Genomic DNA, 27,480 nt, shown 5'->3' with positions numbered 1-27,480 from the left:
CTAAATTTCACGAGCACAGTTTAGGAAGATTTTGATTTTTAACCCCCTCCAAATTTACGATAAATCACCTCTTCAATATAACAAAAGAAAATTACACACTCGAAATTCTATGAGCGTAGCCAAAGGGGTTTTGAGTTAACCCCCACCCCCTCTTCAGTAGGGTTTGAAGCTAAAAAAATACCTCTTCAATTCCCGGTATAAAAAAACGCAAATTACGCACTCAAAATGTTTTGAGCGTAGTTGAATGGGTTTTGACTCAGTTTTGAATTTACCCACACCCCCCCCCTCAGCGGGGGTTTGAAGCTAAAAAATACCTCTTCAATATGAAAAAAGCAAATTACGCACTCAATATGATTTGAGCGTTGCCAAAAGGAGTTTTGAGTTTAAACCCCCCTTCAGAGTGGTTTGATGCTAAAAAAATAGCTCTTCAATATAAAAAAAGCAAATTACTCACTAAAATTATTTGAGTGTAGCCAAGACAATTGGGGGTTTTGAGTTTAAATCCCTCTCCTACAGATGGCTTTTTTAAAGTTTAAAACACCTCCAGATAGTTTTGAGTTTAAAATCCCCCTACAGAGCGTTTTGAGGTGGAAAACTTCTATCTTCAATATTCTTCTAAAGCAAACTACAGCTACTAAATTCTATGTCCGTAGTTAAATGGGGTTTTGAATTTTAAAAAAAATACATAACTCCAGAGATTTTTTAGTTTAAAACCCACAACAGATGATTTTGACGATAAAACTTCACTTTTCGATATAAAATCTAAAGCAAACTACAGTCACTTAATTCCAAGAGCGTATTCAAGAGAGGTTACACATTTCTACCAGTGGCGGGGCTCAATTTATAAAGTGCAGTGAATAGTCATCTGCCGAAATTGAAAAGCACTAAATGTGGCTCAACAAAGATGGCTAAGACAGATGTTAGGAGTCAGTTATAGAGATCGGGTGTCAATCAAGCAAATCTTTGCCGAACTGGGAGTCGACCCCTTAGTAAGATTGTGACAGAGCGTTGCATGAAGTTTGCGGGACATGTTCTCCGACAAAATGAATAAGCCATAGGAAGAGTTGCAATGATATCCTAGTACTACTTGGCGCCACACATTCATTGAGGTCCTCATGGCAGGTGGCAAGAGGCTTCAGACATTACCTGTGACAGATTTTTGTGGGAACAGCTTGACTGCAAATGCGCCGAACGACGCGGGAGGGTCTAAGTCAGTAAGAATAGCACATTAGGTTTTTAAAATAAATTTTTTAATAGCAGGAAAATGAACTGTAAAAACCTCAGAATATGCATTTTTGTTGGATTTCAATAGTGCTTGGCTCCTAGCGCTCCCCCAGACCCCCTTGAGGGCAATGGCGGGGGGTCTACAATTTTCCCCCTAACTCCATGAAAAAACTATTCTAGGGCATAATAAGCGTCTTCCGAAAGAATGAAGGGTCAGAATGTTATAATTTATGTACACACACATATATAAATATAAAAATATTTTTTTTCGCGGGGGTGGGGGGATGTTGGGGGGTGGGGGGAGAAAAAAATCCCCCTACCCCCCCCCCCCCGAAAAAAAATCCTGGCTATGCCCATGGTGGCATTGGTCATATTAGACGCAGATAGATTTATCGTGGCAGTGGTCATATTAGACGCAGATAGATTTATCGTGGCAGTGGTCATATTAGACGCAGATAGATTTATCGTGGTATTGGTCACATTAGACGCAGATAGATTTATCGTGGCAGTGGTCACATTGGACGCAGATAGATGTATTGTTGCAGTGGTCACATTGGACGCAGATAGATGTATTGTTGCAGTGGTCACATTAGACGCAGATAGATGTATTGTTGCAGTGGTCACATTGGACGCATATAGATATATTGTTGCAGTGGTCACATTGGACGTAGATAGATATATTGTTGCAGTGGTCACATTGGACGCATATAGATATATTGTTGCAGTGGTCATATTAGACGCAGATAGATGTATTGTTGCAGTGGTCACATTGGACGCAGATAGATGTATTGTTGCAGTGGTCACATTGGACGCAGATAGATATATTGTTGCAGTGGTCACATTGGACGCATATAGATATATTGTTGCAGTGGTCATATTAGACGCAGATAGATGTATTGTTGCAGTGGTCACATTGGACGCAGATAGATGTATTGTTGCAGTGGTCACATTGGACGCAGATAGATGTATTGTAGCAGTGGTCACATTGGACGCAGATAGATGTATTGTAGCAGTGGTCACATTGGACGCAGATAGATGTATTGTAGCAGTGGTCACATTGGACGCAGATAGATGTATTGTTGCAGTGGTCACATTAGACGCAGATAGATGTATTGTTGCAGTGGTCACATTGGACGCAGATAGATGTATTGTAGCAGTGGTCACATTGGACGCAGATAGATGTATTGTTGCAGTGGTCACATTGGACGCAGATAGATGTATTGTTGCAGTGGTCACATTGGACGCAGATAGATGTATTGTTGCAGTGGTCACATTAGACGCAGATAGATGTATTGTTGCAGTGGTCACATTGGACGCAGATAGATGTATTGTTGCAGTGGTCATATTGGACGCAGATAGATGTATTGTAGCAGTGGTCATATTAGACGCAGATAGATTTATCGTGGCAGTGGTCATATTAGACGCAGATAGATTTATCGTGGCAGTGGTCATATTAGACGCAGATAGATGTATTGTTGCAGTGGTCATATTAGACGCAGATAGATGTATTGTTGCAGTGGTCACATTGGACGCAGATAGATATATTGTTGCAGTGGTCACATTGGACGCATATAGATATATTGTTGCAGTGGTCACATTGGACGCAGATAGATGTATTGTTGCAGTGGTCATATTGGACGCAGATAGATGTATTGTAGCAGTGGTCATATTAGACGCAGATATATTTATCGTGGCAGTGGTCATATTAGACGCAGATAGATTTATCGTGGTATTGGTCACATTAGACGCAGATAGATTTATCGTGGCAGTGGTCACATTGGACGCAGATAGATGTATTGTTGCAGTGGTCACATTGGACGCAGATAGATATATTGTTGCAGTGGTCACATTGGACGCATATAGATATATTGTTGCAGTGGTCACATTGGACGCAGATAGATGTATTGTTGCAGTGGTCATATTGGACGCAGATAGATGTATTGTAGCAGTGGTCATATTAGACGCAGATAGATTTATCGTGGCAGTGGTCATATTAGACGCAGATAGATTTATCGTGGTATTGGTCACATTAGACGCAGATAGATTTATCGTGGCAGTGGTCACATTGGACGCAGATAGATGTATTGTAGCAGTGGTCACATTGGACGCAGATAGATGTATTGTAGCAGTGGTCATATTGGACGCAGATAGATGTATTGTAGCAGTGGTCACATTAGACGCAGATAGATGTATTGTAGCAGTGGTCACATTAGACGCAGATAGATGCATTGTAGCAGTGGTCACATTAGACGCAGATAGATGTATTGTAGCAGTGGTCACATTAGACGCAGATAGATGCATTGTAGCAGTGGTCACATTAGACGCAGATAGATGTATTGTAGCAGTGGTCACATTAGACGCAGATAGATGTATTGTAGCAGTGGTCACATTAGACGCAGTCAGATTTTCTTAACAACGTATATCATTCAAATTCAAAACTCTTTTCACTGAAAAAAATCTTTTTAGGAAAGACATTTTTAGTTTTTGCAGAATGAAAGGTTGCTATTTGTCCTGAAAGGCGCTTACATCCAAATATACATTTGAAATAAACTAATCTTCCCTGTACTTTGGCGTTAAGTTTTTGAAGATGTGTCATGGTGTCTCCAGAGAAAAAAAAAAAAATTACTTCCTTTCATTACTACGACGGGTCGTTAAGTTTCATGTCTTAAAAAAAAGTTTTAGTAACTTCCCTTGGGTTAATATCTTTATATTTGAGCTTCATTTTTGAAGAATACACCGTGTTTATTTCTCAGTGACTCATTCTTTTAGTCATTGGGAGCATTGCTATTGCAGAATTATATCTATCTTTGGATAAATAGCAATAGACATGTTACTTGTTGTATTCTGTGTACAAACTAATGGAAGTGTTGAAAATCTTTATATTTTACAAGATTTACAAGATTTACGATCACGTTCTGTGCAGCTTTCAGGACTGTTAAACATATTTTCTAAGCACTTTTATTTTTAACCCAAACTAATTACAAACTCACTCTGTCTGACTGTCTGCCTGGTACTAATTTTGAATACATTACCACCTCCATTCTCGGATGAGGTTGAAACTTTGCACATTTAGTCATTGTCGAGGACAATGCGCGAATAAAAAAAATTAACCAATAAGTCTAAAAACTATTTTTTTTTAAATATTGAAGAGAGGAAATAACTTCAACATATTGACAGATATAGTTCATTCAACATATTGACAGATATAGTTCCAAGTGTGAAGTATTCGCCTCAGAGAAGCTTTGTATTTTTCTTAAAATTTTTAAATACTACGGTTTTTTTTTTTTTGTTTTTTTTTTATAAATTCAGGAATAAACCAGAAAAAAACAAATAAATGCATTTTTTAAAAACACAATACCGCCATTATACAACTTACAATAAAATAAATCTAAAAAATATTTTCCATTTTTTTTTTACCGTAGCTAAACATCAAACTCAGGATTTTGACACCGTCAGATCTTTGTACGATCAATGTTACCCGTTAGGCCACCGGGCTTTCAATAATGGAGTAATTATTTATTGGTAGTTTCATTATATAGACATCCATGTCATGGGCGTAACCAGGGGGGCGTTTGGGGTTCAAATACTCCCGAAATGAAATCCCCCTGCGGAGGAGGGGGGGGGGTCGGAGTTTATTGACTGATTTTTTGCTATGATTTTGTTTATGTTAGGTGAGATTTTAATATTAAACCATCACTTGCCCAAGCGCAGCCTAGGGATTTTGAGTTTAAACCATCCGACCAGGGGGTTCTGCAGTTAAATCCCCCCCCCCCCATTCTATGAAACAATTAAAAAAAAATAATGCAAACAATAAATTTGAAATTCCAAGAGCACAGCTAATGAAGACTTAAGGATAAAGAAATTAATGATAAAACCCTCTCTTCAATATAGGACTATTAATTTTTAAGTCACCAAATTCTATGAGCGTAGCCAAGAGGGGTTTTGTATTTAAAACCCCTCCTCCAGCGGGGTTTGCAGCTAAAAACCACCTCTTCAATATGAAAAAAATCAAATTACGCACTCAAAATGCTATGAGCGTTGCCAATGGGGTTTTGAGTTTAAGCCCCCCTTCAGCGCGGTTTGAAGCTAGAAAATACAACTTTTATTAAAAAAAAAAAGCAAATTACGCACTCAAAATTCTATGACGCGTAGGACGTAATCATCTTCTTTTTTGAAGTAACATCTGTATTATATAAAATAAGATAAGAACTCTTAATATCTAGTCTAGTTCTAGATGTACTTCTAGATCTAGAACCTAGATGTAATCTATATTACATTTATGAAAAATATGAGCAAAGCTTAAATAATCTATCAATAAACGTTAAGTCACTTTAAATTTAATAAAAACTCAGTTATCGGTCCACTACGGCTGACTAAGCCGTTTTTGTTTGTACTCCTATTTAAATCCAAATTAAAATGTATTTTTTTTTACTTTGAAAAACTAAAACAATCAAACTCGAGTTGTCTCCGTGTGGCCAACGACCTAGCAATTCTTTTCTCAGTGATATACATCTACTTATTTATATATTTATGAAAATCGTTTGAGCCGTTTTTGAGATCAGCATTCAGGTACTGCCCTCCTACTCTCCATGAAGTTCTGACTTGAATAGAGGTTGTGTAAAAATTGGAAAAGATGGAACACTACATTTCAAATGTTCTCAATAAAAACGGATGACTTATATTCATAATTCGATGTTCAGATATTTAAGTATTTCACTTTATTCATAGTGATCAGTTCTTTATCATTCATTCTTTTAGAATTAGAATAAGGCATTTTTAAAATTATAAAATTAGATTTAAAATTGATGCGCAACTTGGTCAAGATTACATTTGTGTCTGCGAGAATTGCTCCGCTAATTAGAGAGGAGAATTCTAGCCTTGGAATTGAAATGCTATAGAAGGACCTTAGGTATCACCAACAAAGACCATATCACAGATATGAGGAAATCCATAAGAGGATCACAATAACCCTACGATGACCTGCTTAAAATTGTATCTTGAGGTCCTGAGTGATCGCAAAGACTTTCCTGCAGGAAACAGTACCAGGAAAAAGAAAAACAGGCAGGCAAAGAAAGCGATGGGAAGACAACATGCTAGAATTAACGGGACTGTCATTGAAAGAGATTCTAGTCAAGGCGAGAGACAGAGATCAGCGCATGTGTGAAGTCCTTCGTGTCCAGCAGACTAAGGGTAGTTGAAGATAAATCGCCATTAATCTAAAAGCAATCGAATCAATTAAATAAAAACCTGACAAATTGAATTTATTTTATTTTTCTTGATACAATTTGTATATTGATATGCTTTTATTTTTTAATTATCTTAGAAACTTTCATTTGTGAGTGTATTCAGCGATCAAAATAGCTTCCAATGATACAGACATTACGCCATGGTTCTGTTTCCTAAGTTTTAAGGTTTCCCGATGGGTTTTTTAGTGGTCTTCTTTGTTGTCTTTGTAGTAGCTCTAGTAGTGGTAGGTTTAGGAGTAGTGATTTTCCTTGTAGTAGCTCTAGTAGTGGTTGATTTAGTAGTGGTTATTTTTCTAGTTGTCAGTTTGGGCGTTGTCGTTATAGGGTCGCAGACTGCTCGAGGAGGTATGGTCGCTATCTCATAGACACAATAACACTTGGAACCGTTGATAAGTTTGACTTCATCAACAGAGATGATGACACCATTAACTGCACAGTTTGGACCTGAGCGAAAATAGACATTTAATTTTCTTTCTTATCTATCTATCTATCTATCTATCTATCTATCTATCTATCTATCTATCTATCTATCTATCTATCTATCTATCTATCTATCTATCTATCTATCATCCATCTATCTATCTATCTATCTATCTATCTATCTATTTATCTATCAGAATGTCTGTCTGTTAGACAACTAACCATTGGGACACTCATCAGCGCAGCATAGTTCTGGCCTGGGAATCTTGTCTACGCAGGGCACGTCGAAACAATCCACCATTGAACATTCCCAGCCAGCGACTCCTGCATCGACCACACAGTCACAGTTGGCGCATGGTCCAAAGTCAGGTCTGGGTAAGTCCTGCAAGGAAATTGAGAACTCAGACACGTCACAAGAACAGCGAAATATAGAATGAGTCAGTCCAAGCGTTGTGTATGACATAGGCAATGACAGCTAGACATGGGCGTGGTGTGTGTGTGTGTGTGTGTGTGTTAATAGTTGGAACGTCTCTTTACCAATAAGTGTCAAAATACAAGAAATCAAATGAAAGGATTTCAAACTGGCATGTTAGTTTAGCAATCAGCGAGATGGATGAGGGACGCTGTAGCGTAAACTATAAAATTCTGTACCAGTGCATGCGGCATATTAGACCATGTGAAGTTCAAAGAGCTCGTTTGTGCCCACTCTAAACTCTATATGTTATGTCTTTAGTTCTAGAAGAGCCCGTTACACCTTTAAGGAGTTTTGTTCACATTTCATGTATTAGATTCATTTTACAATTCATATACGTTGGTAGAGCGTATTAAAAAGTATAAAATGAGTGGAAGGGACGAATAGGTATGAAAATGTAATAATAGACTTATGGATCTACCGAGAGGTGAGTGATAGTTAATGTCAGTAATAGGCTTCTTGTAGTCGGCATGTTCAACATATTGTAGTTGGCATGTTCAACATCTTGTAGTCGGCATGTTCAACATATTGTAGTTGGCATGTTCAACATCTTGTAGTTGGCATGTTCAACATAGTGTAGTCGGCATGTTCAACACCTTGTAGTTGGCATGTTCAACATCCTGTAGTTCAACACCTTGTAGTTGGCATGTTCAACATCTTGTAGTTCAACACCTTGTAGTTGGCATGTTCAACATCCTGTAGTTCAACACCTTGTTGTTGGCCTGTTCAACATCTTGTAGTTCAACATCTTATAGTTCAACACCTTTTAGTTGGCCTGTTCATCATCTTGTAGTTCAACACCTTGTAGTTGGCATGTTCAACATCTTGTAGTTCATCATCTTGTAGTTCAACACCTTGTAGTTGGCCTGTTCAACATCTTGTAGTTCAACATCTTGTAGTTCAACACCTTATAGTTGGCCTGTTCAACATCTTGTAGTTCAACATCTTGTAGTTGGCCTGTTCAACATCTTGTAGTTCAACACCTTGTAGTTGGCCTGTTCAACATCTTGTAGTTCAACATCTTGTAGTTGGCCTGTTCAACATCTTGTAGTTCAACATCTTGTAGTTGGCCTGTTCAACATCTTGTAGTTCAACATCTTGTAGTTGGCATGTTCAACATCTTGTAGTTCAACACCTTGTAGTTGGCATGTTCAACATCTTGTAGTTCAACTTCTTGAAGTTGGCATGTTCAACATCTTGTAGTTCATCATCTTGTAGTTCAACACCTTGTAGTTGGCCTGTTCAACATCTTGTAGTTCAACATCTTGTAGTTCAACACCTTGTAATTGGCCTGTTCAACATCTTGTAGTTCAACACCTTGTTGTGGGCATGTTCAACATCTTGTAGTTCAACATCTTGTAGTTGGCATGTTCAACATAGTGTAGTCGGCATGTTCAACACCTTGTAGTTGGCATGTTCAACATCCTGTAGTTCAACACCTTGTAGTTGGCATGTTCAACATCCTGTAGTTCAACACCTTGTAGTTGGCCTGTTCAACATCCTGTAGTTCAACATCTTGTAGTTTAACAACTTGTAGTTGGCATGTTCAACATCTTGTAGTTCAACACCTTGTAGTTGGCATGTTCAACATCCTGTAGTTCAACACCTTGTTGTTGGCCTGTTCAACATCTTGTAGTTCAACATCTTATAGTTCAACACCTTTTAGTTGGCCTGTTCATCATCTTGTAGTTCAACACCTTGTAGTTGGCATGTTCAACATCTTGTAGTTCAACATCTTGTAGTTCAACACCTTATAGTTGGCCTGTTCAACATCTTGTAGTTCAACATCTTGTAGTTGGCCTGTTCAACATCTTGTAGTTCAACACCTTGTAGTTGGCCTGTTCAACATCTTGTAGTTCAACATCTTGTAGTTGGCCTGTTCAACATCTTGTAGTTCAACATCTTGTAGTTGGCCTGTTCAACATCTTGTAGTTCAACATCTTGTAGTTGGCATGTTCAACATCTTGTAGTTCAACACCTTGTAGTTGGCATGTTCAACATCTTGTAGTTCAACTTCTTGAAGTTGGCATGTTCAACATCTTGTAGTTCATCATCTTGTAGTTCAACACCTTGTAGTTGGCCTGTTCAACATCTTGTAGTTCAACATCTTGTAGTTCAACACCTTGTAATTGGCCTGTTCAACATCTTGTAGTTCAACACCTTGTTGTGGGCATGTTCAACATCTTGTAGTTCAACACCTTGTAGTGGGCATGTTCAACATCTTGTAGTTCAACATCTTGTAGTTCAACACCTTGTAATTGGCCTGTTCAACATCTTGTAGTTCAACACCTTGTTGTGGGCATGTTCAACATCTTGTAGTTCAACACATTGTTGTGGGCATGTTCAACATCTTGTAGTTCAACAACTTGTTGTGGGCATGTTCAACATCTTGTAGTTCAAAACCTTGTAGTAAGCATGTTCAACATCTTGTAGTTCAACACCTTGTGGTGGGCATGTTCAACATCTTGTAGTTCAACACCTTGTAGTTGGCCTGTTCAACATCTTGTAGTTCAACACCTTGTAGTTTAACATCTTGTAGTTTAACACCTTGTAGTTCAACACCTTGTAGTTGGCATGTTCAACATTTTGTAGTTCAACACCTTGTAGTGGGCATGTTCAACATCTTGTAGTGCAACACCTTGTAGTTTAACACCTTGTAGTTTAACACCTTATAGTTCATCATCTTGTAGTTGGCCTGTTCAACATCTTGTAGTTCAACACCTTGTAGTGGGCATGTTCAACATCTTGTAGTTCAACACCTTGTAGTTGGCATGTTCAACATCTTGTAGTTCAACACCTTGTAGTGGGCATGTTCAACATCTTGTAGTTGGCATGTTCAACATCTTGTAGTTCAACACCTTGTAGTGGGCATGTTCAACATCTTGTAGTTCAACACCTTGTAGTGGGCATGTTGAACACCTTGTAGTTGGCATGTTCAACATCTTGTAGTTTGCATGTTCAACATCTTGTAGTTCAACACCTTGTAGTTGGCATGTTCAACATCTTGTAGTTCAACACCTTGTAGTGGGCATGTTCAACATCTTGTAGTTCAACACCTTGTAGTGGGCATGTTCAACACCTTGTAGTTGGCATGTTCAACATCTTGTAGTTGGCATGTTCAACATCTTGTAGTTCAACACCTTGTAGTTGGCATGTTCAACATCCTGTAGTTCAACACCTTGTAGTGGGCATGTTCAACATCTTGTAGTTGGCATGTTCAACATCTTGTAGTTCAACACCTTGTAGTGGGCATGTTCAACATCTTGTAGTTCAACACCTTGTAGTGGGCATGTTCAACACCTTGTAGTTGGCATGTTCAACATCTTGTAGTTCAACACCTTGTAGTGGGCATGTTCAACATCTTGTAGTTGGCATGTTCAACATCTTGTAGTTCAACACCTTGTAGTGGGTATGTTCAACATCTTGTAGTTCAACACCTTGTAGTTCAACACCTTGTAGTTGGCCTGTTCAACACCTTGTAGTTCAACACCTTGTAGTGGGCATGTTCAACATCTTGTAGTTCAACACCTTGTAGTGGGCATGTTTAACACCTTGTAGTGGGCATGTTCAACATCTTGTAGTGGGCATGTTCAACATCTTGTAGTTCAACACCTTGTAGTCGGCATGTTCAACATCTTGTAGTTCAACACCTTGTAGTGGGCATGTTCAACATTTTGTAGTTCAACACCTTGTAGTGGGCATGTTCAAAATCTTGTAGTTCAACACCTTGTAGTCGGCATGTTTAACATCTTGTAGTTCAACACCTTGTTGTGGGCATGTTCAACATCTTGTAGTTCAACACCTTGTAGTGGGCATGTTCAACATCTTGTAGTTCATCACCTTGTAGTCGGCATGTTCAACATCTTGTAGTTCAACACCTTGTAGTGGGCATGTTCAACATCTTGTAGTTCAACACCTTGTAGTGGGCATGTTCAACATCTTGTAGTTCAACACCTTGTAGTGGGCATGTTCAACATCTTGTAGTTTAACACCTTGTAGTTCAACACCTTGTAGTTGGCATGTTCAACATCTTGTAGTTCAACACCTTGTAGTTGGCATGTTTAACATCTTGTAGTTCAACACCTTGTAGTTGGCATGTTCAACATCTTGTAGTTCAACATCTTGTAGTTCAACACCTTGTAGTTCAACACCTTGTAGTTCAACACCTTGTAGTTGGCATGTTCAACATCTTGTAGTTCAACACCTTGTTGTGGGCATGTTCAACATCTTGTAGTTCAACATCTTGTAGTTCAACATCTTGTAGTTCAACATCTTGTAGTTCAACACCTTGTAGTTCAACACCTTGTAGTTGGCATGTTCAACACCTTGTAGTGGGCATGTTCAACACCTTGTAGTGGGCATGTTCAACATCTTGTAGTTCAACACCTTGTAGTGGGCATGTTCAACATCTTGTAGTTCAACACCTTGTAGTCGGCATGTTCAACATCTTGTAGTTCAACACCTTGTAGTCGGCATGTTCAACATCTTGTAGTTCAACACCTTGTAGTGGGCATGTTCAACATCTTGTAGTTCAACATCTTGTAGTTTAACACCTTGTAGTTCAACACCTTGTAGTTGGCATGTTCAACATCTTGTAGTTCAACACCTTGTAGTTGGCATGTTTAACATCTTGTAGTTCAACACCTTGTAGTTGGCATGTTCAACATCTTGTAGTTCAACATCTTGTAGTTCAACACCTTGTAGTTCAACACCTTGTAGTTCAACACCTTGTAGTTCAACACCTTGTAGTTGGCATGTTCAACATCTTGTAGTTCAACACCTTGTAGTGGGCATGTTCAACATCTTGTAGTTCAACATCTTGTAGTTCAACATCTTGTAGTTCAACATCTTGTAGTTCAACACCTTGTAGTGGGCATGTTCAACATCTTGTAGTGCAACACCTTGTAGTTTAACACCTTGTAGTTTAACACCTTATAGTTCATCATCTTGTAGTTGGCCTGTTCAACATCTTGTAGTTCAACACCTTGTAGTGGGCATGTTCAACATCTTGTAGTTCAATACCTTGTAGTGGGCATGTTCAACATCTTGTTGTTCAACACCTTGTAGTGGGCATGTTCAACATCTTGTTGTTGGCATGTTCAACATCTTGTAGTTCAACACCATGTAGTGGGCATGTTCAACATCTTGTAGTTCAACACCTTGTAGTGGGCATGTTCAACACCTTGTAGTTGGCATGTTCAACATCTTGTAGTTTGCATGTTCAACATCTTGTAGTTCAACACCTTGTAGTTTGCATGTTTAACATCTTGTAGTTCAACACCTTGTAGTGGGCATGTTCAACATCTTGTAGTTCAACACCTTGTAGTGGGCATGTTCAACACCTTGTAGTTGGCATGTTCAACATCTTGTAGTTGGCATGTTCAACATCTTGTAGTTCAACACCTTGTAGTTGGCATGTTCAACATCCTGTAGTTCAACACCTTGTAGTGGGCATGTTCAACATCTTGTAGTTGGCATGTTCAACATCTTGTAGTTCAACACCTTGTAGTGGGCATGTTCAACATCTTGTAGTTCAACACCTTGTAGTGGGCATGTTCAACACCTTGTAGTTCAACACCTTGTAGTGGGCATGTTCAACATCTTGTAGTTCAACACCTTGTAGTTCAACACCTTGTAGTGGGCATGTTCAACATCTTGTAGTTCAACACCTTGTAGTTCAACACCTTGTAGTGGGCATGTTCAACATCTTGTAGTTCAACACCTTGTAGTTCAACACCTTGTAGTTCAACACCTTGTAGTGGGCATGTTCAACATCTTGTAGTTCAACACCTTGTAGTCGGCATGTTCAACATCTTGTAGTTCAACACCTTGTAGTCGGCATGTTCAGCATCTTGTAGTTCAACACCTTGTAGTGGGCATGTTCAACATCTTGTAGTTCAACACCTTGTAGTTCAACACCTTGTAGTGGGCATGTTCAACATCTTGTAGTTCAACACCTTGTAGTTCAACACCTTGTAGTGGGCATGTTCAACATCTTGTAGTTCAACACCTTGTAGTTCAACACCTTGTAGTTGGCCTGTTCAACATCTTGTAGTGGGCCTGTTCAACATCTTGTAGTTCAACATCTTGTAGTTCAACATCTTGTAGTTCAACACCTTGTAGTTGGCATGTTTCGGCTACGAAAACAGAACGATGGCTAAATCATCTCGGTAGAAATTTAGTTTGGAATGACACTAAAAAGACTGATGGGGCGGCCCCTTTTTCCGAGATGTATGTACAAAAATGCCTTCGAAAAAAAACTTCTTAAGCCAATTTTTTTTTATCTGTGTCCGCAAGAGGAAAAGCCACTTTTAGTATTGTATAGTGCGTCTGTCCAAGGATCACACAAAACAACAACAACAACAAAAAAAAAGGCTTTAACGATTTTTTAAATTTGAAGGTATATGTATATAAATGAGAACCATATTCTAAGATTTTTAACTTAAACCTGGAAAACTCGAGGTCGACCATTATTTTGTTTTTAAAAATCTTATTATTTTGCGAATGACATCAAAGATAAAAATACTTGACACTGCTGTCTTTCCGCTTACGTCGCTCGGGTTATAGCACTTGAATAGGGCATTTCTTTGCAGGAACAAGCTTTAATTAATGTATTGTCCTAGTATGAAACATATGCGTACCATCTTATTGTAGGCTGTAATAGACTCTTCACCAAAGTAGAAACCACCATTTCTACTTTTTTTTTTTTAAACTATATAAGATGAAGTTCTTTTCTTATCTTATATAATACAGACGTTACTTCAAAAAAGAAGATGATTACGTCCTACGCGTCATGCATTTAGTCATGCATATTAACCAATGACTTAAATTCTGCCAAGTCACTGGTTTTCCTGGCTAGCTCAGGCAACCCATTCCATGCTCTAATAGCACTAGGGAAGAAGAAGTATTTGTACAAATTTGTCCTAGCATATGGGACGAGGAATGTGCCTTTATCTTTGTGTCTTTCAGAGTATTTTATTAAATTTTGTTTTTGTATTTGAAGATTATGGTTCAGTGTTTTATGTATGATTGCTACTTTACTTTTGAGCCTTCTGTCCTGAAGGCTTTCTAAATTTAATGATTTTACTTAAGGTGTCAAATGTGAATATTCGTTTGTTATGAATCTCACTGCTCTATTTTGTGTCTGTTCCAGTTTCTTAATGTTTTCTTGAGTTGAGGGGTCCCAAACGGAAGATGCATATTCTATTATTGGCCTAACCAAGGTTAAATAACATTTTAGTTTTATGTTCTTATTTGATTTATAGAAATTTCTTTTAATAAATCCTAATGCTTTGATTTTTTTGTAGTTTCATCAATATGTAGATTCCATGACAGTTTTTCATTTATTATAACACCTAGGTATTTTGTGTTTTTAGTCTGTGTTACTGGTTTGCCATGAATAAGATAAGTGGAATTAATTTGTTTTAGTTTTTTTGTTACTCTTAACAACTGACATTTTTCTGGGTGGAAAGACATGCTCCAATTTGATTCCCATTTCTGTAATTCATCTAATTCTCTTTGTAAAATATCTGTGTCTTGTGTGGTTTTTATTGTTCTATATATTATGCAATCGTCTGCAAATAATCTGACTTTTGTTCCTGAAGTAATGCAATTTGGTAAATCATTTATGTAAATAAAAAATAGTAGTGGACCCAAGACTGTTCCTTGAGGTACACCTGAGTTTACTGTTATCGGTGTTGATTTAGAGCCATTTATTATTAGCTTACAGTTTGTTCTCTCCCTATCAGAAATAACCGCAATAAAAAGGTATATAATTTATAAAACACTAACACAAACCAAACATACCTCGGTCAATTTAAACTTTATTTTTTTGTTTCTTTATACAAACATCTATCTACATACGTTTTGGTAACACTGTGGTTACCCTATCATCTAGAGACTTTGCACACCTTGGTTTGATACTAAGTTACCCTATCATCTAGCGACTTTGCATCACTTGGTTTGATACTAAGTTACCCTATCATCTAGAGACTTTGCATCACTTGGTTTGATACTAAGTTACCCTATCATCTAGCGACTTTGCATCACTTGGTTTGATACTAATTTACCCTATCATCTAGAGACTTTGCATCACTTGGTTTGATACTAATTTACCCTATCATCTAGAGACTTTGCATCACTTGGTTTGATACTAAGTTACCCTATTATCTAGAGACTTTGCATCACTTGGTTTGATACTAAGTTACCCTATCATCTAGAGACTTTGCATATCTTGGTTTGATACTAAGTTACCCTATCATCTAGAGACTTTGCATCACTTGGTTTGATACTAAGTTACCCTATCATCTAGAGACTTTGCACATCTTGGTTTGATACTAAGTTACCCTATCATCTAGAGACTTTGCATCACTTGGTTTGATACTAAGTTACCCTATCATCTAGAGACTTTGCATCACTTGGTTTGATACTAAGTTACCCTATCATCTAGAGACTTTGCATCACTTAGTTTGATACTAAGTTACCCTATCATCTAGAGACTTTGCATCACTTGGTTTGATACTAAGTTACCCTATCATCTAGAGACTTTGCACACCTTGGTTTGATACTAAGTTACCCTATCATCTAGCGACTTTGCATCACTTGGTTTGATACTAATTTACCCTATCATCTAGAGACTTTGCATCACTTGGTTTGATACTAATTTACCCTATCATCTAGAGACTTTGCATTACTTGGTTTGATACTAATTTACCCTATCATCTAGAGACTTTGCACACCTTAGTTTGATACTAAGTTACCCTATCATCTAGAGACTTTGCATCACTTGGTTTGATACTAAGTTACCCTATCATCTAGAGACTTTGCATATCTTGGTTTGATACTAAGTTACCCTATCATCTAGAGACTTTGCATCACTTGGTTTGATACTAAGTTACCCTATCATCTAGAGACTTTGCACATCTTGGTTTGATACTAAGTTACCCTATTATCTAGAGACTTTGCATCACTTGGTTTGATACTAAGTTACCCTATCATCTAGAGACTTTGCATCACTTGGTTTGATACTAAGTTACCCTATCATCTAGAGACTTTGCATCACTTAGTTTGATACTAAGTTACCCTATCATCTAGCGACTTTGCATCACTTGGTTTGATACTAAGTTATCCTATCATCTAGAGACTTTGCACACCTTAGTTTGATACTAAGTTACCCTATCATCTAGAGACTTTGCATCACTTGGTTTGATACTAAGTTACCCTATCATCTAGAGACTTTGCATCACTTGGTTTGATACTAAGTTACCCTATCACCTAGAGACTTTGCACACCTTAGTTCGACACTAAGTTACCCTATCATCTAGAGACTTTGCACACCTTGGTTTGACACTAAATTACCCTATCATCTAGAGACTTTGCACACCTTGGTTTGACACTAACTTACCCTATAATCTAGAGACATTGCACACCTTGGTTTGACACTAAGTTACCCTATAATCTAGAGACTTTGCACACCTTGGTTTGATACTAATTTACTCTATAATCTTGAGACTTTGCACACCTTGGTTTGACACTAATTTACCCTATAATCTACAGACATTGCACACCTTGGTTTGATACTAATTTACCCTATAGTCTAGAGACTTTGCACACCTTGGTTTGATACTAATTTACTCTATAATCTAGAGACTTTGCACACCTTGGTTTGATACTAATTGACCCTATAATCTAGAGACATTGCACACCTTGGTTTGATACTAATTTATCTTATAATCTCGAGACTTTGCACACCTTGGTTTGACACTAAGGCCACAATGAATACGCAGCATAGAAAAAAGTTCTGCTTCAATATTCCTAGAAGGCATGCACTTACTCCAATATTAAACATTTGAACAGAACCATTTGAGAAGTTACATTGCAAAGACTTTCTTCCAAGCCAATAATAGGCCATTTGTCAACGCAAAAGCTGAATGGTAAAATTACTAGACTTGAGCACTATTTTCTCTAGACTGTAAGGGCTATACACTCTGTTCTAATCGCCATGTACAATGAAATTTACAACTAACAGAGCATATAGGCCTAAGCAATCCTTAGGATTGAAAAACTACCCTTCCTGATCGACCAATGTCGTCTTTACAAAAATGTTTCCAAAATGAGTTCCGATAATCATTCTTACCGAACGTTTGCATCATGTTTCTTAAGGAGAAGTGTAGGCATATGCTTGTTATTGTGATTAGTAGTGGTAATCGTAATGATGGTTGTGATGGTAATGGTGATTGTAATTATAATGGTAGTAGTGATTTTAAAATGATGGTAGGTTTTTGAGGTTATGATGGTGATGGTAATAGTGATGGTAATGCAATGATAATGAAGGCTGTGGTGGCGATGCTAGTTGTGATTGTAATGGTAGTAATGATGGCAATGTTGCAATGGCGATTGTCAAAGATGCTGTGCTGATGGTTTTTGTTGTGAATGAATGGTATCTAGCGAGTGGTAGTGAGAGTTATGGTATATGTAAATTTGGTAGTTATGTTGGATGTGTTAGGAATGGTCATGCTGGTATTGATGGCGATGGTGATAGCAGTGGTAGTAGAGATGGTGAAGATGAATAGTGGAGTGATAGTGGGGATGGAGATAGATAAATGTGTTGTGGTAGTGCAAGCGATGATGGCAGTACTGATGCTAGTATTTATGTGATGTTATGATAGTAGAAGATGTGGTGAAGTAAAATGTGATTATGACTCTCGCGGTTAAGGTACAACTGGTGGTACCGTGGCTCTGTTTCTTATGACTGTGAATGTACTCTCTAAGTGTCTTTTACCTCACATCCTGGAGGTGCTGTTAAAGGTTCCTCATACGTGGCCTGAAATGAAAGAAGATCCTATTTACTAACGTATTCCAAGCCATTATTATTAACAACAATTCGACTGATTATGTCATTTTAACAAGAGATTGGTTTGCTTTCAGTAGACCAAAACGTAGGTAAGAAATAGTATGAAATCAGACTTTTAATTGCCTAGTTTTTACAAAGCTTACGACAACTCACTCTGTCAGGTAAAAATTTTGTACACGTTATTTCTCCCACACCCTATCTCGGATAAAGCAGAAAAGTTGCACAAGTATTTCTTTTACCTGACAAAACAAGAATCAATTTAAAAAAATAACTATTTAGTTAATTAACTAATTATATTTGTTGGTATCTTGAACAAGTGAAAGAAATTGTACTTGACTGATAAGGTGGTATAAGTTGAATTAGTCTCCTTTATACTTTGTAGGTCGTCACTTTAAAGTTTGAATCTAACAATATCTTCTATCTTCATTAGCGTGGGAAGAGTGGTCAAGAGGCTAAGTGCGCTTGAACTTGGCTTGGGTTGGCTAGAGTCAGCGGGTTCGAGGTTCGACACCCGACTCGGGCAGAGTTGTGTTTACTGAGCGCCTGAAGGCATCACGGAAAAACCTTCTCGTAGATACCTGAGATTGGACCAAAGCGCTCTGAGCATGCTATAAGCATGAAAGTAACTCTATATAAAAGCCATAATAGATTTATTTATTATATAAGCGCATCGCTGGCATAGCGGTTAGTGTATGGGCTTGATCAGTCTGAGGAAGCTTGAGCCCACGAGTTGGACCAAGTCTCAAAAGCGATCAACCAGATACCTTTTCTTTCTACCCCCCCCCCGCCCCACGTCCTTTTTCCAACTTGTCCAGACAAATCATAACGTATTAAGAAAGCTAAAAGCATGAAATTGTGCTAAACAAAAATAATTGGTAAAAATATTTCTTATCGCACAAATTGATGTTACTTCCATGACTGATCCAAACTAATTGATACGCTTAATATAAGCTTTTTTTAAAATTATTTTTTTTATCTTATTTAGGTTGAGATATAAACCTGACAAACGGACGGAAAGACGGACATTTTTTTAAAATATTGCTATACTTATGAGTTAAAAAGAGAGTTTTTTTGTTTCTTTTAATTCCGTAATATTTAAAAAATTATATTTTACTAAATATTTATGAAGTTAAATTTTACAAAATATGTTTAAAAAAATTAGATAATACAAAAATGTTTCTATCATTACATTTTAGGTTCTTAGCTTACAAAGAGTGAAACATATAGAACTTGATAGTTTTCAATTGTATTGTCTCGTTAATGATGACTCCCATGCTTCAGCAATGACAGACGAAATCCGAGTCTCTAGGCTCTTGACCTCAAGAAATGTTTGATATGGAATTATTGAAGCCTTTCTTGTTGTCATCTGATAGTGTGGTAAGCATTCTTCTCAATCGATGGTTTCGATGGTCCAGGGCTCGAAATATGCTCTCCGCCATTCACCGCCGTCCAGCCGGAATTTTGGGATAGGATTTAATAATCTTCCGAAATATGACCATCCGAAGCAAGTAAAACAAACTTTCACATTGACATCTGGAGACTAATTTTAATTCTACGTAAAAAAAATCAAAATTTTTTGTCTCATTTATTTTTTGGTCTTCAAAGCGAATAATAAATTTCACCCATAACAGTTGACGATCTTTCTGAAACAAAAAATCATCGTTAAAAACAAATCGTTTTTTTAAACAATCGTACGCATAAAATTAACCTACCTGAAGAATGATTTCAGGACCTTCTACTATTTGCGAGTGACTCCCTCCAAACAGAAGGGGCACCAGTACCAGCACTACGACAGACATACAGCTAGTCATCTTGAAATGGTCACTATTCTTTAGTCTGAAGTTGCATTAAAAAGGGGAACAAATGTATGGAGTTGTTAATCCCTAGGTTAGCCTACTTTTAGAGATCAACATTCCAAACATATTTCTAAATATAATTTGAATGATATTTTCTGAAGGTCACAGATGTATTTGCACAAGGTAGGGAGCGAAAGTGGGACACAGGTCGATCAAGGGACGTAACAAGAACAGACTCAGATTTTTTTCGAGCAATATTTCAACAACTTAAATGTTATAACAATACATCATAATATACACAATTATACAATTATAATGTAAATAATTGCAGGATGTCTGAAACGGTTTCCAAGATAGGACTTCATTCTGCCTGATCCGTCTTGTGGCGATTCCAGTGAAATAGGATGCCCTTCTCTCCTTGAAATACATGACAAAATGTTCTCAAAAGTTTACGACATTTCAACATTCCTTTTTCTAACCAACCGCCTCATCCAAATTATTAAGTCTCATGCGTACCTCTGAACCTATTCGTCAAAAGGGCAGAAGATACTTCAAGAGCACCGACATTCTTCCCCTCACCAGACAGAATGAAATATTATCGAAATATAGTGTACAAAATTCAACCACAATTCATCACCCGCGTTTTCAAAGAATACGGTTTTAATGATATAATTTAAATAGTATTTCCACCGAAGGCTTCTGAGCTAACCAGTTGGTTTTTCCATAGCCCGAAATTCATCTATATTCTCAATCGACGAATTGGCTTTTTTTAAAAAGGATTTCCCGCGAAGGGTGGCATAAAGAATTGTATCATCAGGGAAACAATTTTTATTTGGGCTTGAAGTATCCGCGTGAACAAAAACTGGGCATCACTAGCCTGCTTATTTACTTTGTTCATTTTATAGGGTCCAAACCTTTAGTAACGATTGCTTTATATTTGGTTCTAGCAAATGTATATTTTGGGTCACACATTTCTTAGCAATATCAAAGTGCAGTCCTATTGATTCAAAACTATATAATAGGCAAAAGTAACTTGAGCAACTTCGAATGAACCATTGAACAAATGTTTAGATATCATACAAATACTTGAATGGAGGTGTTTTACGTTTTTTTTACCCTGTCCTCGACTTGAACAGAAAGGAAAGCCAAACCAAGGAATATTGTATGCTGGGACTGATAAACAGAATCAGCGAGAAACATGCTGAACGACAACACGCCAAAAGTCGAAAGAAAACTTGCTGACGTCAGTTCCTGAGAAGAAGGCAGGACCGTTGCAACTATCCAAGCCTTTAACACAGGAGTCTGCGAAGCCTCGAACATGAAATAATAACCAAGAAAGTAGTTTTTAGTTTTTAGTCCAAAGAAATTTTTTAAAATCTAAAGCATAACATTGATCGACTTTTTGGGTGTAAGGCGTCCTGCCAAGGCATTTTATGAAAATCGTGACGGACGGTCCAAAGTGGGATTGTCCCGTCGGGACGTCTAGTTACCTCATTGGTCTCTCTAATGGGCAAAATTGGGCTGACTGGCGCGCCTTCGCGGGCTGTGTCGGGCGGCTCTTTTGCGCCCATGAGCTAGGCTCTAGCTTCCCCGTCCGCCGAAGTCGTAGTAGAGGAACGTGTCAAACCCAGTAACAGTTCTAATACTGGGGATGTCAAAATAATCTTCGTCAAACCACGCCCCTCTGTGGGAAACTCAAGCACACAGTGGAAGTGATGAGCAGAGCGGACGTTCCACTCTCGAGATTCGGACCCTCTTGCAGGCCCTTGTGCACACACTCCCACCAAAAAGCAATAATTAAGGCCGCCAACGGCCTTAGCCCTCAAACAATTATAATAGACAAAACCATAGAAAGTGAATGCGGGTACATGCAGACCCGAACAGGCTCCGTTGTCCAGGTGGTGGGCTATAGGCCTAGTTGCGAAAAATCCTCTAATATCTGCTTCGTGGCCTCGTCTAGGGGGAACTTGGTGTGACGGACCTCGTGTATGGCGTGTGAGATTGGGTTGTTTGGTGTCTAAGGGATGATTATTTTTGAATTGCCACACACTGGTCCATCAGAGATAAATCGGGAGCAGACACGCAACGAGACAAACAATGAAGAAAGATACAAATAGTGAGAATTTAAAGAGTATTTATTTACATAAATATATAAAGTAGAATAAAATGGGGGAGGGGATTTGCATCTATCTCGTTAGCAATATTGTATCATGATACACTTAATTAGAGAGTATGTCAATTTGCTTTCTGAACCTAGCTGGTTGTCCTACTGACGTAGCAACTGGCTGTGATCCTGGCGGGAGGGCTTGCAGCTGGAGGTGGCGCTCTAGCGGGTAGAGGGACGCCGGTGATACAGTTCTTGTGGAGTGGCCGGCTACCATGGGCACAAGGGTACTGCTGGAAGAGCTAATCTGCCGTGGGCAGCGTCGTTAGCAGGATGAGTCCAGTGAGTTGCGGAAATTTGGCGGAGCTATGACGTCTCGCACAGATACGTGGTCTATAGGGACGTCGTGCCTAATAGGTTGACAAATAGACTGTCATATAGGCAGGCAAGTACAGCCGATAGACAAATAAATAGTTGAGTAGATCCAAGTAATAGGTAGGTGATCCAAACAAATAGGTAGACACCTGAAGGGAGGCTGCGGATAAGCAAAGACAAGTTAGGACATGTCTCTCATGCATCTTATCGATGCCCTCGACCGAGGAGCATTCGTCAGATTGGTAAAACTGCCTTTGAGTACAATGAAGAGATGATGACAAATGGGATTGGGAAAATAGATAATAGCCATATAAAATGTTCATAGTAAGGGAGATAATAATCTCAATGAAACATCATAAGTTGGAAGAGAAAAAGGAGGGGGGGGAAGAAACGGACGGTGGTCAGCGACCTTGACGGTTTGTTTACATATGGCCGTCGGCCATAAACAATGGAGCGAATTTGAATGGAGAGAGCGTCCGTTCAAGGGGCGCAATTCTCGTTAGAGTAAAATGAGTCAAGGGGGAGATAATTCATATATCTTCTCTAAACGCAGTATTAGTGCGCTAGTAAAATTATCAAGGCCGTCAGCCGAGATAAAGGGAATAAAATAAGATGTACAAATATATACATGGTTGCATCAATGATCAATTGAGCTATGTAGCATTAATAGATTAATGCAATACATAAATACATATGCCATGTTTATGTTTTCTACTTACGACAGTGAGAAATACACAATGCACTAATTAAATATAAATGAAATGATAAAATCCGCATATATATATTTTATTAGAAACCTACACAGACTAATTAAGATGGAACTATGATTAAGTTCGGCTTGACACCAGGTATTCCTATAGAAGTGAGAAGAAATGAAATAGTCCAGACTCGACTGGTCAGCGAGAATGAGAAGTGAGAGAGTGTATCTGTCCCGCCTTATTCTACCTTATAGAGGTCCGGAAGAGATGGGCGGAAACAGGCATGCGATAGGCTAAAGATTATCTCTCACGTGGGTAAAGTCCGACGAAAAAATGCACCTTGGAAGGGTCAAGAGGCATAGTGACACGAATAATCTCCTTGATCAAAGAGAGAGAGACGTGGGTGGTGTAGAAGAAGTGTATTCCATCCCAGGTGGTTTCGACGTGAAAGTCGGACATCTGGCGCCTAAGACCAAAGTAAGTGATTGTTTTTTTTTATCTTTTCCCCGGTCAAGGGGAGATAAACGAGAAGTCGTGGCCTTGTTGTCGCCAAGGTGGTGGACTAAGTCTAGCGAGAAGAGGAAAAGGGTGGGGGTTGGTAGGGAAATAGGGACTTAAGATGGGAAATAATTAAAATAAAATAAATCATTAATAATTGAAATAAATAAATAAATAATAAATAATAATAATTAATGCTGTGATAAAATTGAGTGACTCTGTCAGCTAGCTTTTGACTTGTCACACTTGGCAGACCGCAAAACAAAGGAAAAAGACCTCTTCTAAAGCTACACTGCATTCATTCTTCCTTCGGAAGTATGGTAGCCAGGCTGTGGTTCGTCAGCCACAACCTACTGGTGATCATGTCACGCACCAGTCTCAAATGGTCCCGGCCCTAAAAAAACTCGGCCATTACAACAGAAAGTTACAAATCCTTCCCTTAGCAACTCTAAACTAAGACTCCTTCAGCTCAATATTTGTGGCCTCGTGCCAAAGATACTTGAGCTCTCAAAGCTCCTTTGCGAGAGGGCAATAGCTGTTGCGATCCTGAAGGAGACATTTGTAGGCAAAAAATGTAGCTGTAACATTGCTGGCTACACTCCACTCAGAAAGCCGTGGGATTATTACATATGTGAATCACGGCCTAATTGCACAGGAATCCCATGGCCCTGATGCGTACCGACGTCCTCACCCTCACTGTGTACAAAAGTGGTCGTAATTTTCGGTTACTAATCCGCCTAAAAAATAACTTTCCCTCAATTTTTTTGACAACTCGTTGTTTTCATCTACTATCATTTCTGGAGATATCAACGCCTAATCTCCTGCATGGGGCTACGACACAACTGATTCTTCGGGCCATAAAGTCCATGACCTTATAAATACAACTTATTTGTTCCCTTTACAAAATAAAAAAGCCCCACCAACCCTGTTACACACTGGCAATGGGTCGCTCTCAAGACCCGATCTAACCTCCATCTCTGCAGACCTAGATAAGAAAACCTCATTTTCAGTGCTCGAAGATAACGGAAGTGATCATAGCCCCATAAAGATCACTATTGCCCTCTCTAAGACCAGGGGTGTAACTACTAAACTCCAACGTAAATGGAGTTACACCAAGGCTGACTGGTCTGCGTACAGCGCGGAAATGGACGTCGCACTATCCTCTATCGAGGCGGAGGAAGTTATCGTTGACGAAAAATACGGCGAAATAACTGCAGCAGTTGAGTTAGAACCCGCATGGTAAACAAGTTAGTTGCTTTCTAATTTCCTAGCTCTTCTACTTCAATATGTTAAGCAAAATTGTGGGGAGAGGAACGTACGAAATGGTCAAGTGGGCGTGAGCGGGGGGGGGGGGGGTATCTGGGAGAAGGATTCCGTGCTGTCTCGAGTCCTTATGCTAGGTAGCCAAGCAGTCTAGGCCATTTCTCACATAGGTAGCCAAGCAGTCTAGGTCATTCCTCACAAAGGTAGCCAAGCAGTATAGGCCATTCCTCACATAGGTAGCCAAGCAGTCTACGCCATTCCGCATATAGGTAACAAAGAACACTAGGCCATTCCTCACATAGGTAGCCAAGCACACTAGGCCATTCCTTACATAGGTATCCAAGCAGTCTAGGCCATTCCTCGCATAGGTAACCAAGCAGTCTAGGCCATTCCTCACATAGGTAGCCAAGCAGTCTAGGCCATTCCTCACATAGGTAGCCAAGCAGTCTAAGCCATTCCGCACATAGGTAGCCAAGCAGTCTAGGCCATTTCGCACATAGATAGCCAAGCAGTCTAGGCCATTCCGCACATAGGTAGCCAAGCAGTCTAGGCCATTCCGCACATAGGTAGCCAAGCAGTCTAGGCCATTCCTCACATAGGTAGCCAAACAGTCTAGGCCATTCCTCACATAGATAGCCAAGCACACTAGGCGATTCCTCACATAGGTAGCCAAGCACACTAGGCCATTCCTCACATAGGTAGCCAAGCAGTCTAGACCATTCCTCGCATAGGTAGCCAAGCAGTCTATGCCATTCCTCACATAGCTAGCCAAGCACACTAGGCCATTCCTCACATAGCTAGCCAAGCAGTCTAGACCATTCCGCACATAGGTAGCCAAGCAGTCTAGGCCATTCCGCACATAGGTAGCCAAGCACACTAGGCCATTCCTCACATTGCTAGCCAAGCAGTCTAGGCCATTCCTCACATAGGTAGCCAATCAGTCTAGGCCATTCCGCACATAGGTAGCCAAGCAGTCTAGACCATTCCGCACATAGGTAGCCAAGCAGTCTAGACCATTCCGCACATAGGTAGCCAAGCAGTCTAGGCCATTCCTCATATAGACATTATATTGATAAATGACATTAATAATTTCCATGTCTATGGCGTGTTACTGGAATTCAAAGAAGTTAGAGATAAATTGACAGAGATGTTGACACATATACTCAGACTTGGTTTGCCGAAATAAATTCATCAGAAGTACATGTCGACCTGGTGAAGTAATTCTCATCCGAGGTCACAGTAACCAGTCATCTGTCACGTGAGTGAAATGCTGATGTCAACCTGAACACATGGAGTTCACCAATGTCACCCCAATGCGTCTATGGCTGACTCTGGAAACAGATGTTTCTAATCATCTTACTGTAAGAGTGTCTGCCAAGTAGAACAGAAGTGACGCACGACGAAAATAAGGTTACAAAAAAAAAAATAAAGAGTATGAAACAAGGGAAGACAACTAGAAGACGTAAACGAACAAATCCAGTATTATTGTAAGCAGGGGCAATAAGTCCGTGTAAGCAATTCTCTTCTGACAGGCAACTAGATTTAACATTCTTCCAAGTTTTTAAAAACACTTTGCAAGCAGTTCTCTTGATGGGCGTATTCAAAATTTATATATATAAATAGCAGAGGCAGACGCCGAAAAGAAAATCTTAATCGACCACAGACGGACAATATGCTTACCTTGAATGTGGAAAAAAATGTAGGTCACAGCTGGGGCTGCATAGCCACCAAAATGCTGTTTACCTGTGTGTGTGTGTGTGTGTGTGTGTAATTAGTCTTTCTTGCATTGCGACCATTCTTTTGGACTTTTTTTTGTACCCTTGAATAGTTGGGTGTTTTTTTGGAGTAAGTGGAAAAACAGTAGACACCCCGCTCTTATCAGCGATAGGGATTGAGGGTCCTGAGGAGCATTGTAAGCTCCTTCAGCGGGGTCTAGGGCGGAGCCCCGGCGCCAAGCATTAACGGTATTTAAAACAAAAACAAATGCACATTCTGAGGTATCTTTAGTGCATATCCTGCTACTCTTCTATTAAAAAAGTGTAGTTCAAAAACAAAATCTGCTATTCACTGTACTTTATTTGTAACGGAGACCAGCGACTAGTAGAAATTGGTTACTATAGTTTTGCTTTAGATTTTTTACTGAAAGAGTAGTCACAAAACCCCTTTTGGCTGTGCTCATAAAATTTAGTAATTTTAGCTTGGCGTTTCCTTTTATTGGAAATAGGGGTGAGGGGAGGGCTAACCCCAAGGCCCCTCTTGGCTACACTCATGAAATTTGGTAACTGTAGTTTGCTTTAGGTTTTTTGTCGAAAAGAAAAGTTTTTATCGTGAAAAAAAAAATTTTTTTCTACTCTCAATAAAAAAATTAAATTTCCTAAAATTGTCCCAGTGAATATAATAATAAAGCTTGTGTTCGAGTCCAAAGGTTAATGTGGAATGCAGTATTTCCCGTGGCTACACCGACCCAGCAGTGACCTACATATTTTGCCCCAGTGAATATAAGGGCTATTAAAAGTGTGTGTGTGTCTTTCT

At 39.0% G+C, this 27,480-nt stretch overlaps 1 protein-coding gene across 1 annotated transcript; it reads right to left on the bottom strand.

Annotated features, from left to right (window-relative positions):
• Positions 1-6,475: 6,475 nt before the first annotated feature.
• LOC106055984 (uncharacterized) lies at positions 6,476-20,094 on the bottom strand. Its single transcript, XM_056006529.1, has 4 exons — positions 19,927-20,094; positions 18,143-18,184; positions 7,113-7,272; positions 6,476-6,914 (listed from the first exon to the last, which is right to left on the bottom strand). The coding sequence occupies exons 1-4, from the start codon at positions 20,023-20,025 to the stop codon at positions 6,631-6,633; spliced, it is 585 nt and encodes a 194-aa protein (XP_055862504.1). The 5' UTR covers positions 20,026-20,094; the 3' UTR covers positions 6,476-6,630.
• Positions 20,095-27,480: the final 7,386 nt, after the last annotated feature.

Source organism: Biomphalaria glabrata, chromosome 12, assembly GCF_947242115.1.
Source record: "Biomphalaria glabrata chromosome 12, xgBioGlab47.1, whole genome shotgun sequence".
NCBI classification, from domain to species: Eukaryota; Metazoa; Mollusca; class Gastropoda; family Planorbidae; genus Biomphalaria; species Biomphalaria glabrata.
Note: the sequence above shows the minus strand (reverse complement) of the source record. Positions and strands in the feature narration are given on the sequence as shown.